General features: G+C 39.5%; 2 protein-coding genes, 1 non-coding gene and 1 pseudogene across 3 annotated transcripts in view; 1 reads left to right on the forward strand and 3 right to left on the reverse strand.

The window, feature by feature from the left end:
• The window catches only part of mi (minus), a 38,941-nt gene extending 26,974 nt beyond the window's left edge, over nt 1–11,967 (reverse strand). The window contains exons 1-5 of the mRNA XM_067112964.1: nt 11,811–11,967; nt 8,966–9,233; nt 7,734–7,853; nt 5,803–5,944; nt 4,043–4,183 (exon numbers count right to left, since the gene is read on the reverse strand). Of these exons, the coding sequence (XP_066969065.1) occupies nt 4,043–4,183; nt 5,803–5,944; nt 7,734–7,853; nt 8,966–9,233; nt 11,811–11,841 (702 nt within the window). The 5' untranslated portion in view covers nt 11,842–11,967. The remainder of the gene's footprint in view (nt 1–4,042; nt 4,184–5,802; nt 5,945–7,733; nt 7,854–8,965; nt 9,234–11,810) is intronic.
• On the reverse strand, nt 447–561 carry LOC136844524 (5S ribosomal RNA; annotated as a pseudogene).
• LOC136844527 (U6 spliceosomal RNA) lies at nt 2,055–2,157 on the reverse strand. Its single transcript, XR_010854912.1, has one exon. It is a non-coding gene; the product is annotated as a U6 spliceosomal RNA (small nuclear RNA).
• Nucleotides 11,968–14,349: 2,382 nt separating the features above from the next.
• Nucleotides 14,350–20,681, forward strand: SsRbeta (signal sequence receptor beta). Its single transcript, XM_067112967.1, has 5 exons — nt 14,350–14,493; nt 17,770–17,968; nt 18,302–18,467; nt 18,656–18,739; nt 20,269–20,681. Coding segments are annotated over exons 1-5 (570 nt in total). The 5' UTR covers nt 14,350–14,492; the 3' UTR covers nt 20,389–20,681.
• Nucleotides 20,682–21,049: the final 368 nt, after the last annotated feature.

Consider the following 21,049-nt stretch of genomic DNA (forward strand, 5'->3'; position numbering starts at 1 on the left):
TGCTTTGTCAGTTCTCAACAAAAAAGAACTGAAGAGGCCTGAGATGCAGACTCCCCAGAAAACAAACTTCTCCAGCGAGGAAATGGTCCCCAGCAGACTCATTCCTTCCTTCACCTAGCATGTTTCCTTTTCCAAGAAGGCCGAAACTTTTTCGTACATAGAAGTTGCCGTTCTTGCGACGGAGACGCTATAAAAGCCGCTGAATAGATCTGAATTCCCAGACACAATGGACAGTGAGGGGATCAGCTGCGACTTCTCCACAGACCAGAAGTCCCAGGGACTTCACGAGTTGCAGAGTCAACTGAAGGTCCTCCAGATACCTTAAGCCGGCGGCGCTCGAATCAACCAGTCGTCCAAGTAGAGTGAGATCCTGACGTGCGACAGATGCAACTGCATCGCAACGTTTTTTCATGAGACGATGTAAACACCCTCGGAGCAAAATGTGACGCCAACAGCATCTGGTGTTCCCAGGCGGTCAACCATCCAAGTACTGACCAGACCCAACGTTGCTTAACCGCGATCGGACGAGAAGCGGTGTTTTCAACGTGGTATGGCGTTGTGCAGAGTCCAAAGCAGAGAGCCCTGAACTGGTACGTCTAGTCCCCAAGACAACCTGAGATACTTCACCGAACGTGGATGAATTGGGGCGTGAAGATAAGTATCTTGGAGATCCAAAGATACCATCCAATCCCGGGATGAAGGGCTCCTAGTATTGACTGCGAGGTCTCCATCTTGAACTTTTCCTTCCGGACCAAGTTGTTCGACCTGTTGACGTCCAAGACGGGTCTCCAGCCTACTGAAAGTTTCGGGACTAGAAACAATCTGTAGTAAAATCCCGGGGAACACCGAGTCCAATATCTGTTCCACTGCTCTCCGCTCGAACATCTGTTCGAACAGGTCAAACAATTTTCTGTTTGACAGGAAGGCAGTTGGGAAACAAAAAACAAAAGAGGAGACAGGAAGGGAATCAAGTAACCTCTCTCTAACAGTAGGAGGGACCAAACGTCTGCCCCTCACTCTTTCCAGGCTTGTGCAAAATGAAGCCTGGTTGCAAAGGGAGTCTGGAGATGAAGGAGTCACTTGCTACCTCTCTTGAAGTGACATTCCTTCGGAAAAAAACTCTTTCTCGTGGTGCGGGTCTCGTGTTGCTTCCCATGGAAGCCCCTTTGTTATGCAAACATTTAGCTTTCGTTTACTTTTTGTATCTGAGATCGGTGCAAGCGTTATGAAGGAGATGCAGTTTGAATGTCGATAACTTTAGTTTTGAGAAAAACGATATTTTTGCTTCTCTGTGTATTTATTTGCTTGCCGTTACACAGTTTGATGTTTTTATGACATAATGAAAAGCCAAAAATAGACCTGCAAAGTAATATAACTTCGCTAAATGAAGCTAAATGAAGCGAGTGTCAAAACACGGCTGAGGTTGGCGGCGCGACGTTTCACTTAGTCAAGCTCTGAGCTGCTACTGACTGACTGCCACTGACTGCCCTGCCCTGCGCATTCCTGTCTTTCGCTGATGCGTACTATGTCCACAGGGTTGCCATAGATCGCATTAGATATTATTTCATAGCTAAAAGGAAATTACCACCGATATACTGACAATATCATTACATTATATGAAAAATGTAATTTGACTATGATAGGTTACTGTTTTGTTTATAACTTCTAACTGTGGCGAACTTTAAAATAAAACTTTCTGAGAAGATAGTCAGGATATGTATGATGCCATATATAAAATATCCCAGAAAATTTTATTTCCGATTTTTTCGTCAAACGCTCCTTAAGACAAAGACAACTGCGAGGGTGGAGAGAGAGGAGCCGACGGTTGAAAAGTCTCAGAAACAGATCCCTAAGAAAAAAGCCAGAGTCTGATAATCAGAGGAAGATGAAGACGAAAGAAGTTTCTCTTCATACAAAGGCTGTGACGAAAGAGGATGTTCTTCCGCAGCTGGTGGGTCTTGAGTGAGTGGTGAAAGTAGTTCGATTCGCCGATCGTGGCGCGGGAACTCCAGCGAACGAAGAAGTCGTCAACTAGAGTGCGTATAGTAAACATAAAAAATGTGGAACGCTTCACGATTAGCGTGTCATCCTTGCGCAAGAGCCATGCTAATCTTCTCTGTATCGTTCCAATTAGTATATGTACTGCGAAGCAAGTACTGGCTAAATTAAGAAGGACATCAAATGTTGAAGCGGTAGTTGTGCGACATGATGAACAACTGGAGCAGTGTCAACACAAGACTTGAAGCTATCTGGCGGCGACGCGGGCGTCATGGCGTGGCGCGAGAGGCTCCGTGGCAAGTACTAGAAGAGAGTCACAGCACAGCGTGGCGCGCGGCGTCATGGCTGAAAGCGCGCCGAGCGTCAAGGAGAGGAGCGTGAAGTGTGAGAAGCGCACGAAGAGCAAGACGCGCTCCTGGGGCGAGACAAGAGAAAAGGCCAACACCTCAACTCGGGGAAGAAGAATAGGAAGCCACTAAACACTCTCTCTAGAAGACAGACGCTCTGTATCGTTCCCGAAGCGGGAGACGAAGGTGAAAGTCTGTACCTCTTAACAGGCAGATTCGAATCTTGAAAGGTTCATGAGAGCATCCAGCTGTTGTTGCAAACCCAACAAAATCTTACGCGTTGGAGAAGCCACTCTCTCGGGAGAAGGGCTGAACCTGAGAGAAGGAAAGGGGCGAGAGACGTATACTTCCTTCCACAGGGGAAGAAGCTCTAGCCCTTGCCTTAGCGCGACAGGGGGGTCGAGTAGAGTGATCATTCGAAAAACACTTTATTCTCTTCTGCAGAGGAATATCCACGCAACTTTCGGGGAAGAGTACAAACGTCTAGAGGAAGAGGGCGTGGCGTCCTCTCCTCTAAGCTTCTCTTAAGAGGGCGAGAGTCCAACCGAGAGCTCCAACCCGTGGCGGGAGGGCGTGTCGGAGGACGAAAGCAATCCTTCAGGATGCGTGCCTGAGCACGATCCCTGGCAGCCTGGGTAGCGTCATCAGGACCTGCCGAAGGGACGCCAGATCGGTGGGAAGCCCCGTAACCCTCATGCGGCTTTTCGACATGCCCCCTCCTGGTCCTGGGAGTTCGACAGAGGTCCAGGCCTAGAGGCATTATAGGGCCGATCTGACGCCCCTCCACAACACTAGGGGCACTAGCACTAACACTATGCGTTTGAATTGCATTCACTTTAGTTTCAAGAGCACGCATTGACTCCACACGAAAGCCAGGGAATTACCTTCTGCAGCAACAAACTACAGGGTTAGTAATAAATTACTACAGGGTTACTAGTAGGAGTAAACCCTGACTGTCCAACTAAGGATGCACTCTAGGAGGAAGATTTCCTCAGCCTATCACGCTCCAATTTAAGCATATAGGCTTCATATTTCTTCCACTCACCCTCAGACAATCCCACATTCATTACCGATTATCATAGAGCATTGAACACCCTTACATATCATACATAAAGAGTGAGGAACTATCAAAGTCTTGATAGCCTCACCTTACATTCACCCAAGCTACAGACTCGATAGCTAGAGGTAAGACATCTTAATTATAAGAAAAGTCAAAAGCAAAATCAAAAACGGTCTACAAAGAGCGTATGCCAAGTCACAGATCCAGTCGAATACCAAAAACAACCAAAATACTTAAGTGACAACAAATTTCCGAAATCAAAAGGCGGAGGAACTGACAACAGGTGTTGACAGTCCGGCGACAGAGAAAAATCTGAATAGAAAATGGGAATGGTTCCTGATACCCGCCTCCCAGCGGCGGGAATGGGTACTAACCACCTGACCGGCCACTGCGTGTGCCGCGAAATTTGAAATTCTGTCGGACCTTCGGAGAATACAGCTATATATATATCTGGCAGGTAAGTGTCATGAACAAAAAGGTAATTACCAACTCTTGATATGATTCACTCAGTGAAACCAGTGAAATGGCATTTAATAAGTTTGCATTCTACATAAAAGCATCAACATTACGGGATTAGAATTCCGCTGCAGCCACAAAATTTTTACTAAAGGAATAATATTTAATAAGACTACCATACCTGAGCAGGATCTGTTCCTAACACTGGAAGTCCACTGGTACAGGTGATGACACTCTCTGGGAGTTGCACAGTCTCTCCATTTCCCTCTAAGGAAAATGTTAAATGACCTCTCCAAAACAAGTCAAATACACTTCTAACAACCTGGAATAAAATGAATGGCATGAAAAACTGGAGACTTACAAGATGGTCTGGACAGCTTGAATGTAATTAAAAGAAAATCAACAGTTTGTGTTTAAAAAAGAAATGGTTCGTGACATCCTGCTTGAAGTACTGTACCGTTTATTCGGGATAATCTGCATATTCCCTACACACAACCTGAAGCTTTCAACATGGACACACCTTCAGAAGCTTGTCCAGTTGTTGAAGCTTGATAATAAGATAGTTTGGCTTCATAGTAACCTTCCTCTGTGAAAACTTTGAAGAACCCGGGTGTTCCGTATATGAGGGGAAGACCAGTTTTGGAATGTGGTAATAGTATCCTACATAGACCAAGACATAAGCATGCTTTACTAACAGCTCCCACCGTCTTATTCGATGGGAGACAGAAGGAATCACAACTATTTCCTAATAAAAAAACAGTGAAATTCACCTCACTCTAGCCAGACCACTGGGCAGAAGAAATTAAGAAAAGGAAAAGGGTACTAGTCATCTTTCACTCAACTGAATTTTCACCACCAGAAACCTTGGGTGAGATGCTATTCTGACCTAACAGCTTAAGTAGCTAAACAACACACTGAGCAGCCACCACAGATCCTAAGAAGACAGTATTCACGGACCTAAGGGCAACATCCTTAAGGCAGAAGATATACGAGCCAACAACCTTGTTTGATCAAGTGTACAACTGCTTGACCTCTTCCAGAAGCCAGAAAGAGGCAGTGTTCTCGGATACTCCTCAGGTGTTCTTTTGCGAACATAAAACTACTATATCCAGTGTTCTACAGGGCACAACACGAAATAAAATAACTAATACCCTTAACAGATCAGTGAGGTAGACAGAATGTGGATGAAATCCTGCAAAAGCACATATATATTTGAATAGCTTGCACCAAGCTTCCACCCAATTGGGTGACATTGGGATTGATGATTCTGAATATATGAAGGCCTTGGTGGCACCTATGACAAGCTTCTTGATTTTTGCAGCAATTGAAACTTAAAGTGAGTCTAATGCTGTAAAAAATGATAGATAAGTGTCAATAAAGCTTCTGTAATAACATGAATGATGGTTTTGATACTACAGTACTACATGCTTCGATTTTTGGCTCATTTTGGTTGGAATATTGTTCTCCTCCCTGGACTTCAGCAAACTCCTGTCATCTCACTTCTGACAAAATTTCTTGCTTAAAGTGGGAGTTTTCTTTCTGCCAATATAACACTAACAATGGATTAAACATTCATCACAAGACCTCCTCCTTGCCCATCATCTAAACACTTGTGTCTCCTGAGTACAGATGTACCTGTTCCTCCCTACTGACATTACCCATATTCTGAAGTGACACATGTTCAGCTTACAACAATAATGTGCAATTGTCTCCCAAGCAGCTTTCAATTTTTTTGTGTCTTAGATCAATGGCAACATCTACCTAAATTCTAATACTCATGGTATACTGTAAACATCAACCTATTTTCCTGAAGCCAAGGGTTTACTGAATTAGTGCCAGAAACATGTTTTATAATTTACAACTACTCTGCAGTTGGTAATGATTGCAAAATCAATAATTATAGGACAACAAAAACTTAACTCTCCCATATCTAAGCCTTACCGAAGATGTTTCATTTGCGATGTGAAGAGGCAAAAAGTCACTCCATTCGTTAACTACTTCCGCTTTTTCACAAATTATGTACAAAGCACCATGATGCCACTGGCTGAGTCTCTTCAATGCTCCAAAATATTCCGGAACTTCACTGAAAATAAAAAGTTCTGTAGCAGCTTCACGATAAGAATCAAAAACCTCGCTTAATCTTATACAGAGGTAAAAACTGACCAAATGCCAATGAACATTTCAGAATCATTCATCTTCTATTAAGCCATCTGATTCATTAAGGTTTGATATTTCATTGTAAATGCTCTTGACATTACGGAAATATATACAGTGAACCCCCCGTATTCGCGGGGGAAGCGTACCACAGCCCCCCATGAATAGCTAAAATCCGCGAATACTTAAAACCCCTCTAAAAAACACTTAGAACTGCCCATTTTGATAGTTTAAACACATGAAAAACCCTGTAAAAATGCTTATACCTGAGCATTTTAATAGTTTTATCACAAAAAGTGCATTTATTCATGAAAATTATAAGAAAATACAGTAATTAGTGAATATTTCTCAGTGAAAAATACCGTGAATAGGCGAATTTTCCGCAAATAATGGCTAGATATGTTCCACAGAGAAACCCGCGAATGCGTGAGTCCGCGAATCATGAGAACGCGAATACCGGGGGTTTACTGTAGTCATCTTTTTGTATTGTATGAATTCTTCAAGACAGTACAAAGTGTACGCATAAAATAGGAAGTAAATGATATACGATATAAGAAAGTAAAACATAATCAAGACACAGAATATATGGATGAGACAACAGTCAAGGCAGGAGAAGAGAGTTAAATACCCCAAAAATTTAATTAATCACAATACAGGCAGTCCCTTATTTACACTGGGCTCAGCTTACAATGTTCCGAGTTTACGACGCTCTCCTAATATATTCATCAAAAATTATTTCCCAGATTACAAGCATGTTCTGGGTTTATGACTCCAATCCAACAAAAGAAATATGGCTCCAAAACAGCAGAATGGTCAAAATTTGGAGTTTTTTTTATGAAAAACTCAATAAAATGCAGGTTAGGTCATTTTCAAGACACAAAAAGGATTAAAAGTAAGGTTTCTTACGGTTTTTGGCGATGTTTCGGGTTACTGCATGACAATTTTTGGCTTACGACGTGGTGTTGAAATGGAACCCCTGGCATAAACCAGGGATTGCCTATACAGGCAGCCCCGGTTAACGGCGGGCTCAGTTAAAAGCGATCCGGTTTTATGGGGCTTGTCTAGTGACGAAAATCAGCAATTTTCGGTGCTGAAAATCGCCGATTTCCGCTTATCGGCGCCGATAATTGGGTTTGGGGCCAATACATACCTAACATAGGCACCGATAACCGAAAATCGGCGCTTTTCGGTGCCGACAACCTCCGAAAATTGCCGAAAAAGCACCGAAATCGCCGATTTTCGGTTAGCGGCGATTTTCGGTTATCATCACACCCTCGGAAACGGAACCCCGCCGATAACCAGGGATTGCCTGTATTGCACTTTCAAGGCAACCACAATAAGGTGAAATAACCTTGAACATCAGCACTGGTAACACATCTCTGTTTATGAGCTTAACTGAACGATAAAGGACCTAGTGATAATGAGGTGAGTAGATGGTTCCCCTAAACAATGCATTACCTTCCTTGGAAAATTATATAAGCTCTTCTCCTTTCATGAATGACCAACTAACAGGTTACCATTTACATAGCAAATGATGATTAAGTAACAAAAAGGTTTGTCCATTGCATAACTATACCCTTTCATAACACTTACACCATTATCGCTATTCAAGGTAAGATAATTGATATTTTTCAAGTGTATTTCTAAGAGTGTACTGTCTTTGTACATGGTGTGCAACAGTGTATAAATAGAAACACACTTCTAAAACAATCACTAACCTTGGATTTGGTGTATACTTATCGACACACCAAAACACATACAAGAGATAACTTCCAATCTCTTGCAATTTGTCGGCAAAATTATGAAGGGCTTCAGCCAAGAGGAAAAAGTCATTGTACCTGTAAATCATTCAAGATGAATATTAAAGTCTAAAAATTACAATAACTGATAAGAACAAGCACACATAACAAAAAAAACAACAGTTACGTACAAATTTAACCTATTTATAATAAGATTACTCTCTTTGGCTTCATTTAAAGCTGTTGATCAAGAGGCTTTTAATTCAATGATAAAAATTCGTTCTGTCTGACATAAAGAAAAATGCATCGATCAGCTTTAGGGAAAGAACATTTTCATAATGATCTGGTACATAAGAGGAAACTCCTTAAACATCATGTCAAATTTGGGGATAAGCTTGTTCACCTAACCAGTAGCCCAGGACTTGACTTGAGAATAACCTGACATTCTATAATCAGTCCCAGAAGTCAGTTAATACCTATTCTAAAGCCAAGTTCAACAGTCTGTATGTTAAACTGCTGGTTTCATGGAAACTAATACACTTAGTGAGAGAAGTTGGTTTACCTAGATCAGGAGGGAGAAGGAGATACTAATTTTCATGTTGAGGTTCTCATCAATGTCAGAGGGAGATGATGTATGAAGACAAAACAGAATTTTTTTAAATTTTCATAAATAAATATCTTTAAACTCATTATAAAAATTTATGAATTCTTATACCGTGATAAAATTCCTTTCCAATGATTAACTGTGTATATTACTGCTATTTATGTCCAGCACTGCAAATATGAAACCTAGATTGGTTTCATGATACAGTAATTCCCTTTGGCAGCCCCTGCTAGCATAGGAGATACAATTAAACCACCCCACAAAACTTTCCAGATATCCCTCCAAAGCTACCTGATGTCAAACTACCTACGGTGAATTTTTCTTTCCTAATGATGACGTCGTTTCACGATCAAATTCAAGGAATGAAATGGCATAATGTCACATGATATCCTAAAAATCTCAAATGGTCAAAATACTTTCACTTTCATTTTCCATTTATCTTTTATTCAATATTTCAATCCTATCTTTAACATGGGAATAATTCGAAAGGGAGGGGGAAGTGGTCCCAGTGAATACTAAGTCGAATATTCTACCATTTTGTGGATCTGTACATATAATTCTGTACTTTACTATTCTCTCCTTAACAGTCATGTGAAATTCTACGTACCTAAATATATCTTCATCATTCACTTTTTCATTTTCTTGTTTATCTTCTTGACAATTTACTTCTAGTTCTTGCAAAGGCTCTTCCTTTGACATATCATGCCAAAGAGTAAGGGTCTGTCCATCATGAGCACTGGTCACAGAATCTTCACTCCCAACGACAACAGCCGAGGCTAGACGTACAAGGTGAGAAGCTTGTCGTTTATCCTTGGTATCTTTTATTAAACTAACAGTTTTCCTTAATTCATTCTTGACTGTTACATTCTGCCGTTCTGAAATGAGAAAAATAAATGACTTTCTGATATTGTCTCAATCATCATTACCGCCATTTCAGTATTAATATTTTTAAAAGGATTAAAAGAAATTTATTTTTGTCATCAAAACCAAAAGGTATGCATTAATTATATATTTCTTAACACAGGACATTTTTTGACACAAGGCTAACAAGTCTACTCATTATGTATGACTTTATTAACATATGCAATGAAGAGACCAATTATGAAACCAAATTTGGAATACTGTACTATATGAATAGATCTGAAGATGCAGGTAACATCTCCCTTGCAAAAGGTAGCTGAGCTAATCGGTAGGATGGAAGGGGAGGTACTTATGTACAGTAATAAACCTGAATATTTGAACAAAATTAAAACAAAATCTTGAGAGGTTTTTGTTCCATATTCAGAAATTTTGTTATCTTCTCAAAATTACTGCAATGAAAAAGAGGACTGACTAGCTGGGTGTAGTGTAACAGCAGGTGAAAGCTGGGTGTAGTGTAACAGCAGTTGAAAGCAGGGGGTAGTGTAACAGCAGGTGAAAGCTGGGTGTAGTGTAACAGCAGTTGAAAGCTGGGGGTAGTGTAACAGCAGTTGAAAGCAGGGGGTAGTGTAACAATGATGTCTTGGCAATTTATTCTTAACAATGTTAACGCACAAAATGATAGAGAGGGTGGTGCCTTATCAGTTAGAACCCAGAGTGCATGGTATGGTTTGGATTCATTCCTGTACTTCACTGTAACGATTTATATGCCCTAGGTCTGATTAAGTGATGGGGTCTAGGTTGGGAGTAGCACCCAGCACCACAGATTGGACTAGGTTAAGGAATTTAAGGCTAGGATGCATTCTGTTTTTCACTTGCATAATTTACAGCACTTTAGGTCCGGTTTATTACTTTCTACATTACATGAACATCTCCTGAATTCAGTGGATAACCTTAACCTTAGTTATTACAACAATCTCTATGGCTAAACATGTGTGGCCTAGCTGCTGTTTTTTGCAACAACACCCAGATGAACATCATGTCTACGTGATAAAACTTTAATTCCTTAGCACTGAAAATAGCATCAAATCTTTATATAGGCTAGGGAGCACAGCCTTCTGCTAAACAGCCTAGCCAATATGAAAAATATGAACAGTAAAAATACCCGCAGAAACATACATTTGTTAATTAAATGATACAGTATTATTTTACAGCAGAACATTATTGCATTCTTGCTACTGAAAATATCTGTTACCTATGTTTTGAATTGGGCTTTGAACATTTCTGATGTTCATTTTGTTAGCAAATGAGTACCTTTATAGATAGGAGACACTATCCTTTACACCTCAATATTGTTTGGAAGCTTGAATTTCATGTCAATGGTCCCTAAGGTGGGCTTGTTCCATATGAATAGGGTTCATCTTCCGAACAATAATAATAATAATAATAATAATAATAATAATAATAATAATAATAATAATAATAATAATAATAATAATAATAATAATACTTGCCAACGTAACAAATACCAGAAACGTTCAAAGCAAACATTAAAACAGTAAAATTATATTTTCAAGTCCAACATGCAAGTATATATAGGTTAAATGTGGCAAGTTTAGAACGACGGAAAAAAGTTCCGCGGACGAAAACAACCTTAGTCTTCCCTAGAATGCCATGCCCTGGCCTAACCAGGCTTTACCTTCCTAACCTGACTTAGGGCACCGTGCCCTGACATGGCCCAGGAGGCTTTGCCCCCTCTGAACCCCCAGGGGTAGAACTATTGAACAGCTCCGAGTGAGGTATGCAATATTACCTTGGAAATTTACTTTTTCCTATAGTATTTTGGTTGCTTACCAAGAATTTACCCTTATTTTTTGGCGATCGACTGTAATTAACCTCAGAACTGCGATCAACTGTAATTAACCTCAGAACTGCAGTCGATTGTAATTAACCTCAGAACTGCCGTCGACTGTAATTAACCTCAGAACTGATATGTTAATGTATTCTGGCCATCCTGGAATGCTATCGCGCATGCGCAGAGTTATAGGGAAGCTTTTGGTAAAAAGTGGAGTTTCCTTCACGGGGGGGATCCAGGGGGCTGAGCCCCCCAATTAAATAACATGGCCTTCTAGGTTAGGGTACATTAGGTTAGTATAGTTCCTTTAATAATAGATTTCCTTAGCCAACAGCTTCTTGAACATATGGCTTGCCCTGACCTGACTTAGGGCACCGTGTCCTGACCTGGCCCAGGAGCTCTGCCCCCTCTGGACCCCCCAAGTGACAACGAGTATCAGTCAAGTTCGACGGGAGTAAATTCGGGGGGGGGGAATTCCCAAAACCTAAAAGTCTCCATAAGCATACCCTAATGCCCCCTTTCGAATTCTAAAATACCATAAATATTTAAAGTTAAATTTTATCAATTAAATAACATCACAAGAATATAAAAAATGGATATATTTAAAAAAATTCGACATTCGGTCAAATTTCCACCATCTAGCTTAAGCCTTTCGGGACTACGAATGGCTGACGGGTAATTAAAATTAAAACGTCAAAAAACCAAAGCTTTAAGATGACTTAGTGTCTTCTAATATTACCTGTTGCAATGAAGAGGAGTATTTTATCCATTACTGCACCATTTCCTGTTAATGCCTGTTAGAAATACGTGAAGACAAGGACATTGTTATTGTTACTCTGTTCCCGCTTCGGTCGAGATTAGTTACGTTGCGAGGCGTTGCCTTTGTAATGGCTCCTCAATCTTGTTTTGTGGTCGGTAAGTTCCTTTTTGGAAGTTGTTTATTTGTTTTTATTTAATTTTTATTCAAACATTATTGGTTTTTATTGATTTAATGATATTTTCCTTATCAGAGCGTTATTTTCCAGGCGTTTAACGTTTCTTCTTCGTATGGTTTCTTGCATTCAAAATCATTTCTTTTTTCAATCTTCCACATTTAGTTTGGAGTTAGTTTCATTTTCTCAATCCATCGAAGTAGCTATTCATCTGTCATATACACAATATATCACTTCCAACAGAGATATAGAAGTCTCTGTAGAATATAATTGGTTATAATCTGACTGACAATCCTTCAGAACGTTTGCCCTTTCCAGATGAATAATGAATGGTTCGAGAATCACATATTAAAGCATTTTGGACGTAAATGATAGGATTAGAAAAGGCCTGTATGAACGTAAATTTTGATAATCAAGTGCCCTTTTCCAAACTTGGCCATTTTAATAGCCACTTTCTCAAATGTATGGGACTCGAACCCAGAGATACTTCTGCTCTAAGACCTGGCTTTATTCTTAACTATAAAATCTTTGTTATAGCTCTAAAAATTATAATTAATACTGATGCACGTATATTGCAAATATGCTTGCTTTCAGCTTTAGCTTACTCTACAGTCTAGTTTTGCTATATTTACCCTGTATAGCAACACTTTTATAGAAGTGAGCATTAAGCACTGTGCTTAGAGACAGATTTTCAGATTTCAGTGGGCATAAACAAATTAGGTTGGTCGCTCCAGAAAAATAAATATCTTACGCTAAGCTGCTTACAAAGAAGACCTTAAAATAGTATTGATGAACTGAAAAAGAAGGTAACAGAATCGTAATGCTGATATTCATGTTAAAACGAATGTTATTGATAATGTTTATGAGGTGGTCCTGTAGTTTTACCAGTGGAGAAAGTTATTTAATGTTTACTGTCTTTTTTCTTACGATGCATATGATATATAATAACAAAAACAAACCGTTTTAACGGCCCATTGCAAACAGTTTATCAGTGAACTTAACCTTCATCTGTAAAACCATTAAAATGGCAGTCTTAAACTAAATCAAAGAACATAAACAGCAATAAAGAATATGGAGAACAGTCACATTCTTTTCCTCATACACGACAATATTAACATTTTATTATATTGCGGATTAAAACCAAAAAAAGACGAAATGATAAAAGTCTCAATAAGGAAGTAATGGAATTAACACAGTAAAAAACCACTATCCAGTAAGAAAGTATTAATTGAAATAATGTTGTGGATGACATTTTTGCATGTGCCATTTTCTCACTTCAAACTTTCTGGGGTGTCCAGTGCACCTGACAAACTCATGAAATTGTTAGCTGTCTCAGTGCCAGCCGTGGGATGTATGCCATTATTATAATGTACGTATTTTTGTTTGATCTGAGTAGATTTTTTCATATTCATTCTTTGTTGGGTCTTCTGGAAGGATGATGTTTTAACACACACACACACACACACACACACACACACACACACACACACACACACACACACACACACACACATATATATATATATATATATATATATATATATATATATATATATATATATATATAATTTTTCATACGCATCTAGGAATAACTTGAGACAAGTTTTGGGGTGAGTCTTATTAAGATGATTCCTTTGAAATTTAGGATTAAAGTCTACAAAACAACCAGACCAGTGTTGCTGTACACTGCAGAAACGTGAGCAATACGAAGAAAAAAAAGGGGAGAGCCTTGGAAAGGACAGAGGTGGTGATTTTTAGATGAATCCTTGGAGTATCCATGCTAGAAAAACTTGAAAGTGAATAAATGGAATAAAGGGGCGGGAGTTTGCAAAATAAAAAACAAGGTGATATGGCCGTGGAAGTAAAGGTAAATGGAGCTTGAGACCATTAGTTATGGTGTTGTTCGTAGAGACAAAAAATTGTTGGGCGTAGAACACGCAGACGCCCACAGTAGAATTCCGTGGAGAAGAAGGAATGCAAGTCTTACGAAGAAGAAGAATGTTTTCCTCCACATCTGTTTCCGAAGCATGAATTCGATCAACTAATATAGATATTAGATACTTTATTGTATTACTAAAACATTGCCCATCGAAGCAATGTAAGAGGCAGATTCATTAACCTTGAATATCTTTGTAATTGTTTATCTATCAGTTGTTTCTTTATCAGTATGATGACAATATTTTTTCATGATATCGTCTTCATACAATTTCACTAAAATAATCGACTAAATATAATATTTTAATTTATAAATAATACACAACTGCGATTTAGAGCAACAAACTCTTAACATTATTATTTATTTTGTTCAAAGTTGGTTGAAGTTGGCACAGAACCATCACCCCAGTCGCCTTATTTTGACAACTGTGCACCAGTGTGGCAGACCGGACCGACAGTCCGACAGTCTTCTGCTCCAGTCGAGAGAGAGAAAGTCCGCAGAAGGAACAACGTGATTGCACCGGCTGTTCCGCGCTCCGTTGCTCCCCGTCACAAGTAAGTGAATGTATTTAAGCTTTTTATTGTAGTTTCGTATTTAGTAAATCGTGTTTTATTTTATGGCGTTTGGGAAATTAGGTTTGAGTTTCGGGGAAAATGGTTTTGGCGTGATCGAGATGACCTTATGTGGGATAGGTTGGTCCAAGTAGCATCGGTTCTGGTACTGTTACGGACTGCCCTAAGTAGCATCGACTTTACTTATATGGAGTGCCCTAAGTAGAATTGACCATATTTAGAGTGGCCCAAGTAGCATCGACCTTACGTTGACTGGCCCAAGTAGCATCGACCTTAACGTTGACTGGCCCAAGTAGCATTGGTCCTGCATACAGTGACTGCTGTAGCGTAAGTAGCATTGACCCTATGTACAGGGACTGCCCTAAGTAGCATTGACCTTACATATATGGACTGCCCAAGTAGCATCGACCCTATCCATATGTGAACTGCCTAAGTAGCACTGACCCTATGTAGACTGGGCCAAGTAGCATGCAGCCCTACGTAGACTGGCCCAAGTAGCATCAACCATATGTAGACGACCCAAGTAGCATTGATCCTAATATAGGGACTGGCCTAAGTAGCATCGACCCTACATACAGGGACTGGTCTAAGTAGCGTCGATCCTAATATAGGGACTGGCCTAAGTAGCATCGACCCTACATGCAGCTACTGGCATAAGTAGCATCAACCCTATGCATGGGGACTGGCCTAAGTAGCATTGACCCTACATATAGGGACTGGCCTAAGTAGCATCGGTCCTATGTAGGCTGGTCTAAGTAGCATCAACCATATGTATAAGGACTGGCCTAAGTAGCATCGACCTTAATTGTGGACTGGCCTAAGTAGCATCGACCCCTCATATAGGGACTGGCCTAAGTAGCATCAACCTTACATGCGTGGACTGCCCCAAGTAGCATCGACCTTACATGCGTGGACTGCCCCAAGTAGCATCGACCTTACATGCGTGGACTGCCCCAAGTAGCATCGACCCCTCATATGGGGACTGCCCCAAGTAGCATCGACCCCTCATATAGGGACTGCCCCAAGTAGCATCGACCCCTCATATAGGGACTGCCCCAAGTAGCATCGACCCCTCATGTAGGGACTGCCCCAAGTAGCATCGACCCCTCATATGGGGACTGCCCCAAGTAGCATCGTGCATGGCCTCCAGAATAGCCTATGTTAGCGGTGGGCTGGAGCCGTAACGGCAGTAGGCCTGTGGATGAAATTGGTTACCCAGCGGTAGCATATATAGCCGAGCTGAATGAAAGATCTCGCAAAATGCAACAGTGCATGATTGCAACTGAGACAAAATTGTTGCCGATACCTGTTGTAAGCTATGAGGTTATATGCCGAGTTTAATAGATTCTTCAGTCAAAAATAATAACTGTTAAGTGGAGAAACTGCTTACAGTAAGTTTAGCATATTTCCTTAGGTCATTCCTTGCCTTTAAACAGATCAGAGAGACATATTTCAACAGGGCTGCTGCATCATGACCTGCCCTAGCCCCAATGTGATAGTGTCCAGCGTGATGTAAGAAGCAGATTTGTTAAGCCGGAATATCTTTTTAAGTCTTAATTGTAATTTCCACTTTATTTTCAGTACGACAAAATTTCATATCTTCACACAATTTCACTAAAATTGATTAATCTAGTATTTTATGCCATTACAAACTTGAGATTAGAAAAGTAAACTTAAAAACATTAAATTTATATCGTAAAATGTACTGTAGAGTATTCGCGGACATGTTCTGCTATGCATAGTCACATTGGGTTGTTCAGGCATGCCAAGACCCCCCCCCCTGGTCAGGTAAGGGCATGGTGCCTGAAAATAGCTAAGGTTAGGCTGTATCCTTGATCAGCTTTTACAAGCATGTTGTGGCCTGATCCCTTGCAAATCCCCTAAATCGAACAACAGTGTGAAGACCACACTGGGAAGCAAATGTTTTGTTTAGTCTGGGAAAGCCAACAGCTCGGTCTAGTTACATTGCAGGTATGGACCTAAGCTGCCATTAACCCAACCAAGGTTGGTAGGTCTTACCTTACCTACCCTATGTGACTAGCCTATAAACTACGAGGTAATTTTACCTTGCACCATAATTTCATTCTGGAGTTGAAAATGTGATTTTCCAATGTTTTATGCGCTAAAATTAAAATAAGGTTGTGATGTAACTTAACCCAGGCCAGGATGCCAGGTCCTTCCCTGGCTGGGGGGCCTTGCGCCCCTGAACTCCCATGCTTAATGGCCTAAGTTACCAATGCATGGCATCCCTTTGAAAATGTTCAATAAACCTTACTGTAATCACTTGGAACTTGTGGAAGGCGTCATGGGGATGTTAGAGTATGCCCCTGTAATTCACTTTTGTATTTCCTTAGCCAAAACCCCATTTTCCCACTTTACCCCACAATTGTAGGATTAGAGGTGTCTCAGAATTGCTCTTAATTTGTGATACTTGGAACAGTCATTCCTACTGTTGTGGTCTCAGCTCACTGTTGGTTTTTTGAACCAGTGAATGGTTTGGTCTGTGTATCAGGATGTTCTCTTTTGTCTCCACCCATAAAACACACTTCACATACCAAAGGAAGTTTTACTTGGAGAACAAGACTCTGCCCCATCAGGTTAACTTGTCAGTGTGCAGATTTAAAATACCCTTCACCTTGGAAAGACACTGCCAGTAAAATACTTGTCAGCCCTGGAGCTAGGAGCCACAGTGTCAGTCGTCTAGGCCTCATTCCAGGAAGCATCGTGGCTTGACATATAGTTGAACATGTTTGCTCACTGCTATTACAGGTCTGATCTGAGGATAAGAAGCTGAATTGCCAGACTCTGACAGGGTTGGGAGGAAAGGCATTGATATTATTTCATAAAAGAAAAGTAAGGCTATTATTTGAATATCCTGAAGGAATTATGAAGTCTTCAGGTACTGTATACCCAAATGGTTAAAAAAAATAAGCAAACCAAGGTTTCAGGTGATTGTATAGATCCTAGAGTTTATATAGATTTAATATAATTGGGTGAAATATTGTTATTTTTACAGCAATTATCAAGGTTTCAGGTAATGATACCAGAAGTAAGGTTTCAGGTAATGATACCACTACACTTCAGGTGCCAGGTTGTAGGATTAAACATGAAGAAATCAGTTCAAGGTTTCAGATGGTTATGGGGATTCTAGATTTCATAAGCTGCAGTTCAATGTCGTTGGGTCAAATACTGTAATTTAGGCAGTCTAATTTTATGTGACTGTAACCTGTACTAATGTTTGCATCAATTTCTTTTCAGTGCTGCGATTCTGTATCCTTGGTTTAGTTTTGGTGGGATGCGTTGTATCCGAGGGCGAAGAGCGAGCCAGGTTATTAGCAGCGAAAAGGGTTCACAACCTTTATTTAGTAGAAGGAAGAGATATTGTTGTACAGTACTCTGTGCACAATGTTGGCCAGGCAGCTGCTATTAATGTTCAGCTCACAGACTCCGGTTTCAGGTATGGTATTTTCCTCCAAAATTAAGGATGCATTACTCTTTCCAAGTTTCTTAGTGAATAAAAGTCTTTGTGGAAATGATGATTTAATAGTGATTAGTGTCATGCTTTGGTACTGACTATGATTGGTTTTTCCATAAGTGTTTTTCATGAAGTGAACATTAAGCATTGTAACTTGACAGTACTGTCTGAATAATTATCAGTATTTTGCAAGTTGGTAGGTCCCTACCTGTAATGCTTGGTCCTTTCTGTGTTGAGCTTTAGTGAAGGTTAGTTAGTTAAGGGTATGTCGCAAATATCTCACAAAAATTTCATAAATTTGATTTTCCGTTCCAGCACTGAGGACTTTGATATAGCTGGTGGCCAGTTGCAAGTGAAATTTGACAGAATTGCTCCCAATGCCAATGTTTCACACACTGTTGTTGTGAAGCCTAAGAAGTACGGATACTTCAATTTCACTGCTGCCGAGGTATCCTACCAACCATCAGAAGACTCTGCTGAGGTTTGTACTGTGATTTACTGAAATTGGATAAAGTTGTAATGTTTAATTGTAACTTTTCCTTTGTTGTTTAGTACAATGGATGAGCTTTTTTAATACATGTATTTAATTATCATTATTATGTTAAAGCAATTGTTCAAGTTGATATTTAAGTACAAGTATTATGTTAAGAGTAATTTTTTTTTTTTCAGATACAGATTGGCTATACATCTGAACCTGGTGAGGGTGGCATCATTGCCTTCAGGGATTACGATAGGAAATTCTCTCCTCATGTTGTAAGTCAGAGTGATTTTGTTGACATATTTGGGTTACTTTTGCAAACTGAACATAACTTTTTGGCTTGCTTTGCTTAACATAAGTAGAGCAGATTCTTTTTGGCTTGCTTTGCTTAACATAAGTAGAGCAGATTGTTCCAAATCTAGTACTTGGAAGTTGGGTGCTTAACTAATCTTTACTCCTGTTTCAGCCTTCAGCAATTTTTGCTAATTATATGCACATCCTAATTATGTACGCAGTTGAACACAGTTCAACACATTGTCTTAAGTGTCTTTTACATTGGTCATGCCTTCTTTCCTGCTTTATAGACTTCTTGGCTAACTTTTTTTTTTAAATCTGTGGCTTACTTTGGTCTAAGTTGGTATGGGAGTGTGATGACTAACTGGGTTTATTTTTGGGCACCTTTCTAAGGAAATTTTACTTCTAATCATGCACTGTTCTCAGATATTTCATAAAAGATTAGTGCCACCTCCACATGATAAAGATTCATTATTATTATTAAGTACTGTAGCCTAACAAATATTTGAGATGGTGAAAGTCATAGCAAGCTGAAAGCTGGACAGCTAAATTTGATGAAAGTACGTCAGAAGGCCTGTTCGAGAATGATCAAGCACAAAAGCCGAATACATATGAGAATAAACTGAGACCCACTTATCTTTTAAGTAACCATGTATTCATCAGCAGTAGTTGTACTGTGATGATAAATTTATCAAATTCCAAAGTATTCTATCCCCATAGGGGCCCAGTGCTGTCAGTGCACCTCATGTGGTAAACTGTAAGCCTAAAGGAGGTGTAAAAAGCTTGTGCGCCCCCAGCTTCACCCACTTTTTAGCCTTGTACATTACCTCTGTTCCCGCTTTCTTCCATCTTGTTGCCTAACCACTTAAACTCCCTTTTCACAGTAAGCACTGAATGACAAAGTTGCTCCAGTGTTTGGCTTTGGCAGATTTTCATAAACCAAACCAACCATAGCATTACTATGTAATGAGAGTTTGTTTCAAATCTGCAAAAAGTTTGACCACCCTTTGTAAACCAGAAGTAAACTTGCATTAAAATTTGGTGATTGAGGACACTTGAGAGCCTTAGATGTTGAATTTTGGGTGGGGCTCTGGTAGCCAAGTTTGTAATATGAAACAAGCCACCACCCTGAATTTGACTTGTTCTGTAGTATTATTTTGATGTTTTCCAGGCAGTTTTTCTTTATTAATCTAACTAGCTTGACAACCTGAGGTCCTACATGCTTAACTGTTAAAAACTTACATTAAATTCACTTACTATTACCAGAATTGCTGATACTATTAATTACCAGAATTGGTGATGAAACCTTACAAGTTTGTAGGGAACGTGTAGGTTAATATGATCGTGCTAACTTTACTCTTGCTCATGTTTGTATTCAAGCAGCATTTTGTGAAGTGAATTTGTAGTTGGATGAATATTTAAGATAAGTTTTTGCGTAATTTAAGGTTTGTTTTTATTTGCGATGATGCTTCAGCTATACCAATGTACTGCAATGTATTTTCCTCTACAGTTTGATTGGCTGATCTTCGCCCTGCTCATGATACCCGCCCTGCTTGTGCCCTTCTTGATGTGGTTCAACATCAAATCAAAATACACAATCAACTCCCGCAGCAAGAGAAAGGCCGATTGAGGTCTAGGAGTGTATTTAAAGTTTAAATTTTGCAACTTCACGTACATCACAAGTTGTCATTGTAATTAATTTACAGTATTCATTGGGATTGTACAAACATTCCATGAGGGAACCTGTTCATAGTGAAAGCTTCAGGTGTTTTAAAGTGGTTTGTGGTATCTATTGTATAGATACAGTCATGAATGTGTGAATTGATGATTGTTTGTTCTAGACATTGAATGGAATAAGCTTCTGTATGTCTTGTAATTTGTTGAAAGTGGTAAGTTTGATAGTGCTAATAAATTTTTTATTAACATGTATTTTTATACCCTTTTGTTTTGGTAATACTTTTGTTAGTGTATTAAAATTATAGTATCATGGCACACCTTGAAATGGGTGCAATTGGTAGGATTTAAACTGGTTTCGTTTTTACAGGCTCTAAAACTACAAATATGTTATACATTATACAAATAAACATATTTTTACCTCGTACAGAGCCATATGCATAATGGTATTCTGATTCCATGTAAAAAGCTAGTTTAATAAAACATTGCAACTGATTTGCACTGAAAGTATGGGGATGAATTCCTATTTTTAGCTATTGCTATGAAAATGGAGAGTAGTTGACAAATGAAGTAGAAAAATTGATTTCAATATGATTAAAATTATGGACAGCATTAAA

This window comes from Macrobrachium rosenbergii, chromosome 12 (assembly GCF_040412425.1).
Source record: "Macrobrachium rosenbergii isolate ZJJX-2024 chromosome 12, ASM4041242v1, whole genome shotgun sequence".
NCBI classification, from domain to species: Eukaryota; Metazoa; Arthropoda; class Malacostraca; order Decapoda; family Palaemonidae; genus Macrobrachium; species Macrobrachium rosenbergii.

Bases quoted from the DNA above. Each gene is read 5' to 3' on its own strand.
- SsRbeta (XM_067112967.1), top strand. The intron at 17,969-18,301 runs GTATGGTATTTT...TTTCCGTTCCAG, and splicing joins CTCACAGACTCCGGTTTCAG to CACTGAGGACTTTGATATAG. The intron at 18,740-20,268 runs GTAAGTCAGAGT...TTTCCTCTACAG, and splicing joins GGAAATTCTCTCCTCATGTT to TTTGATTGGCTGATCTTCGC.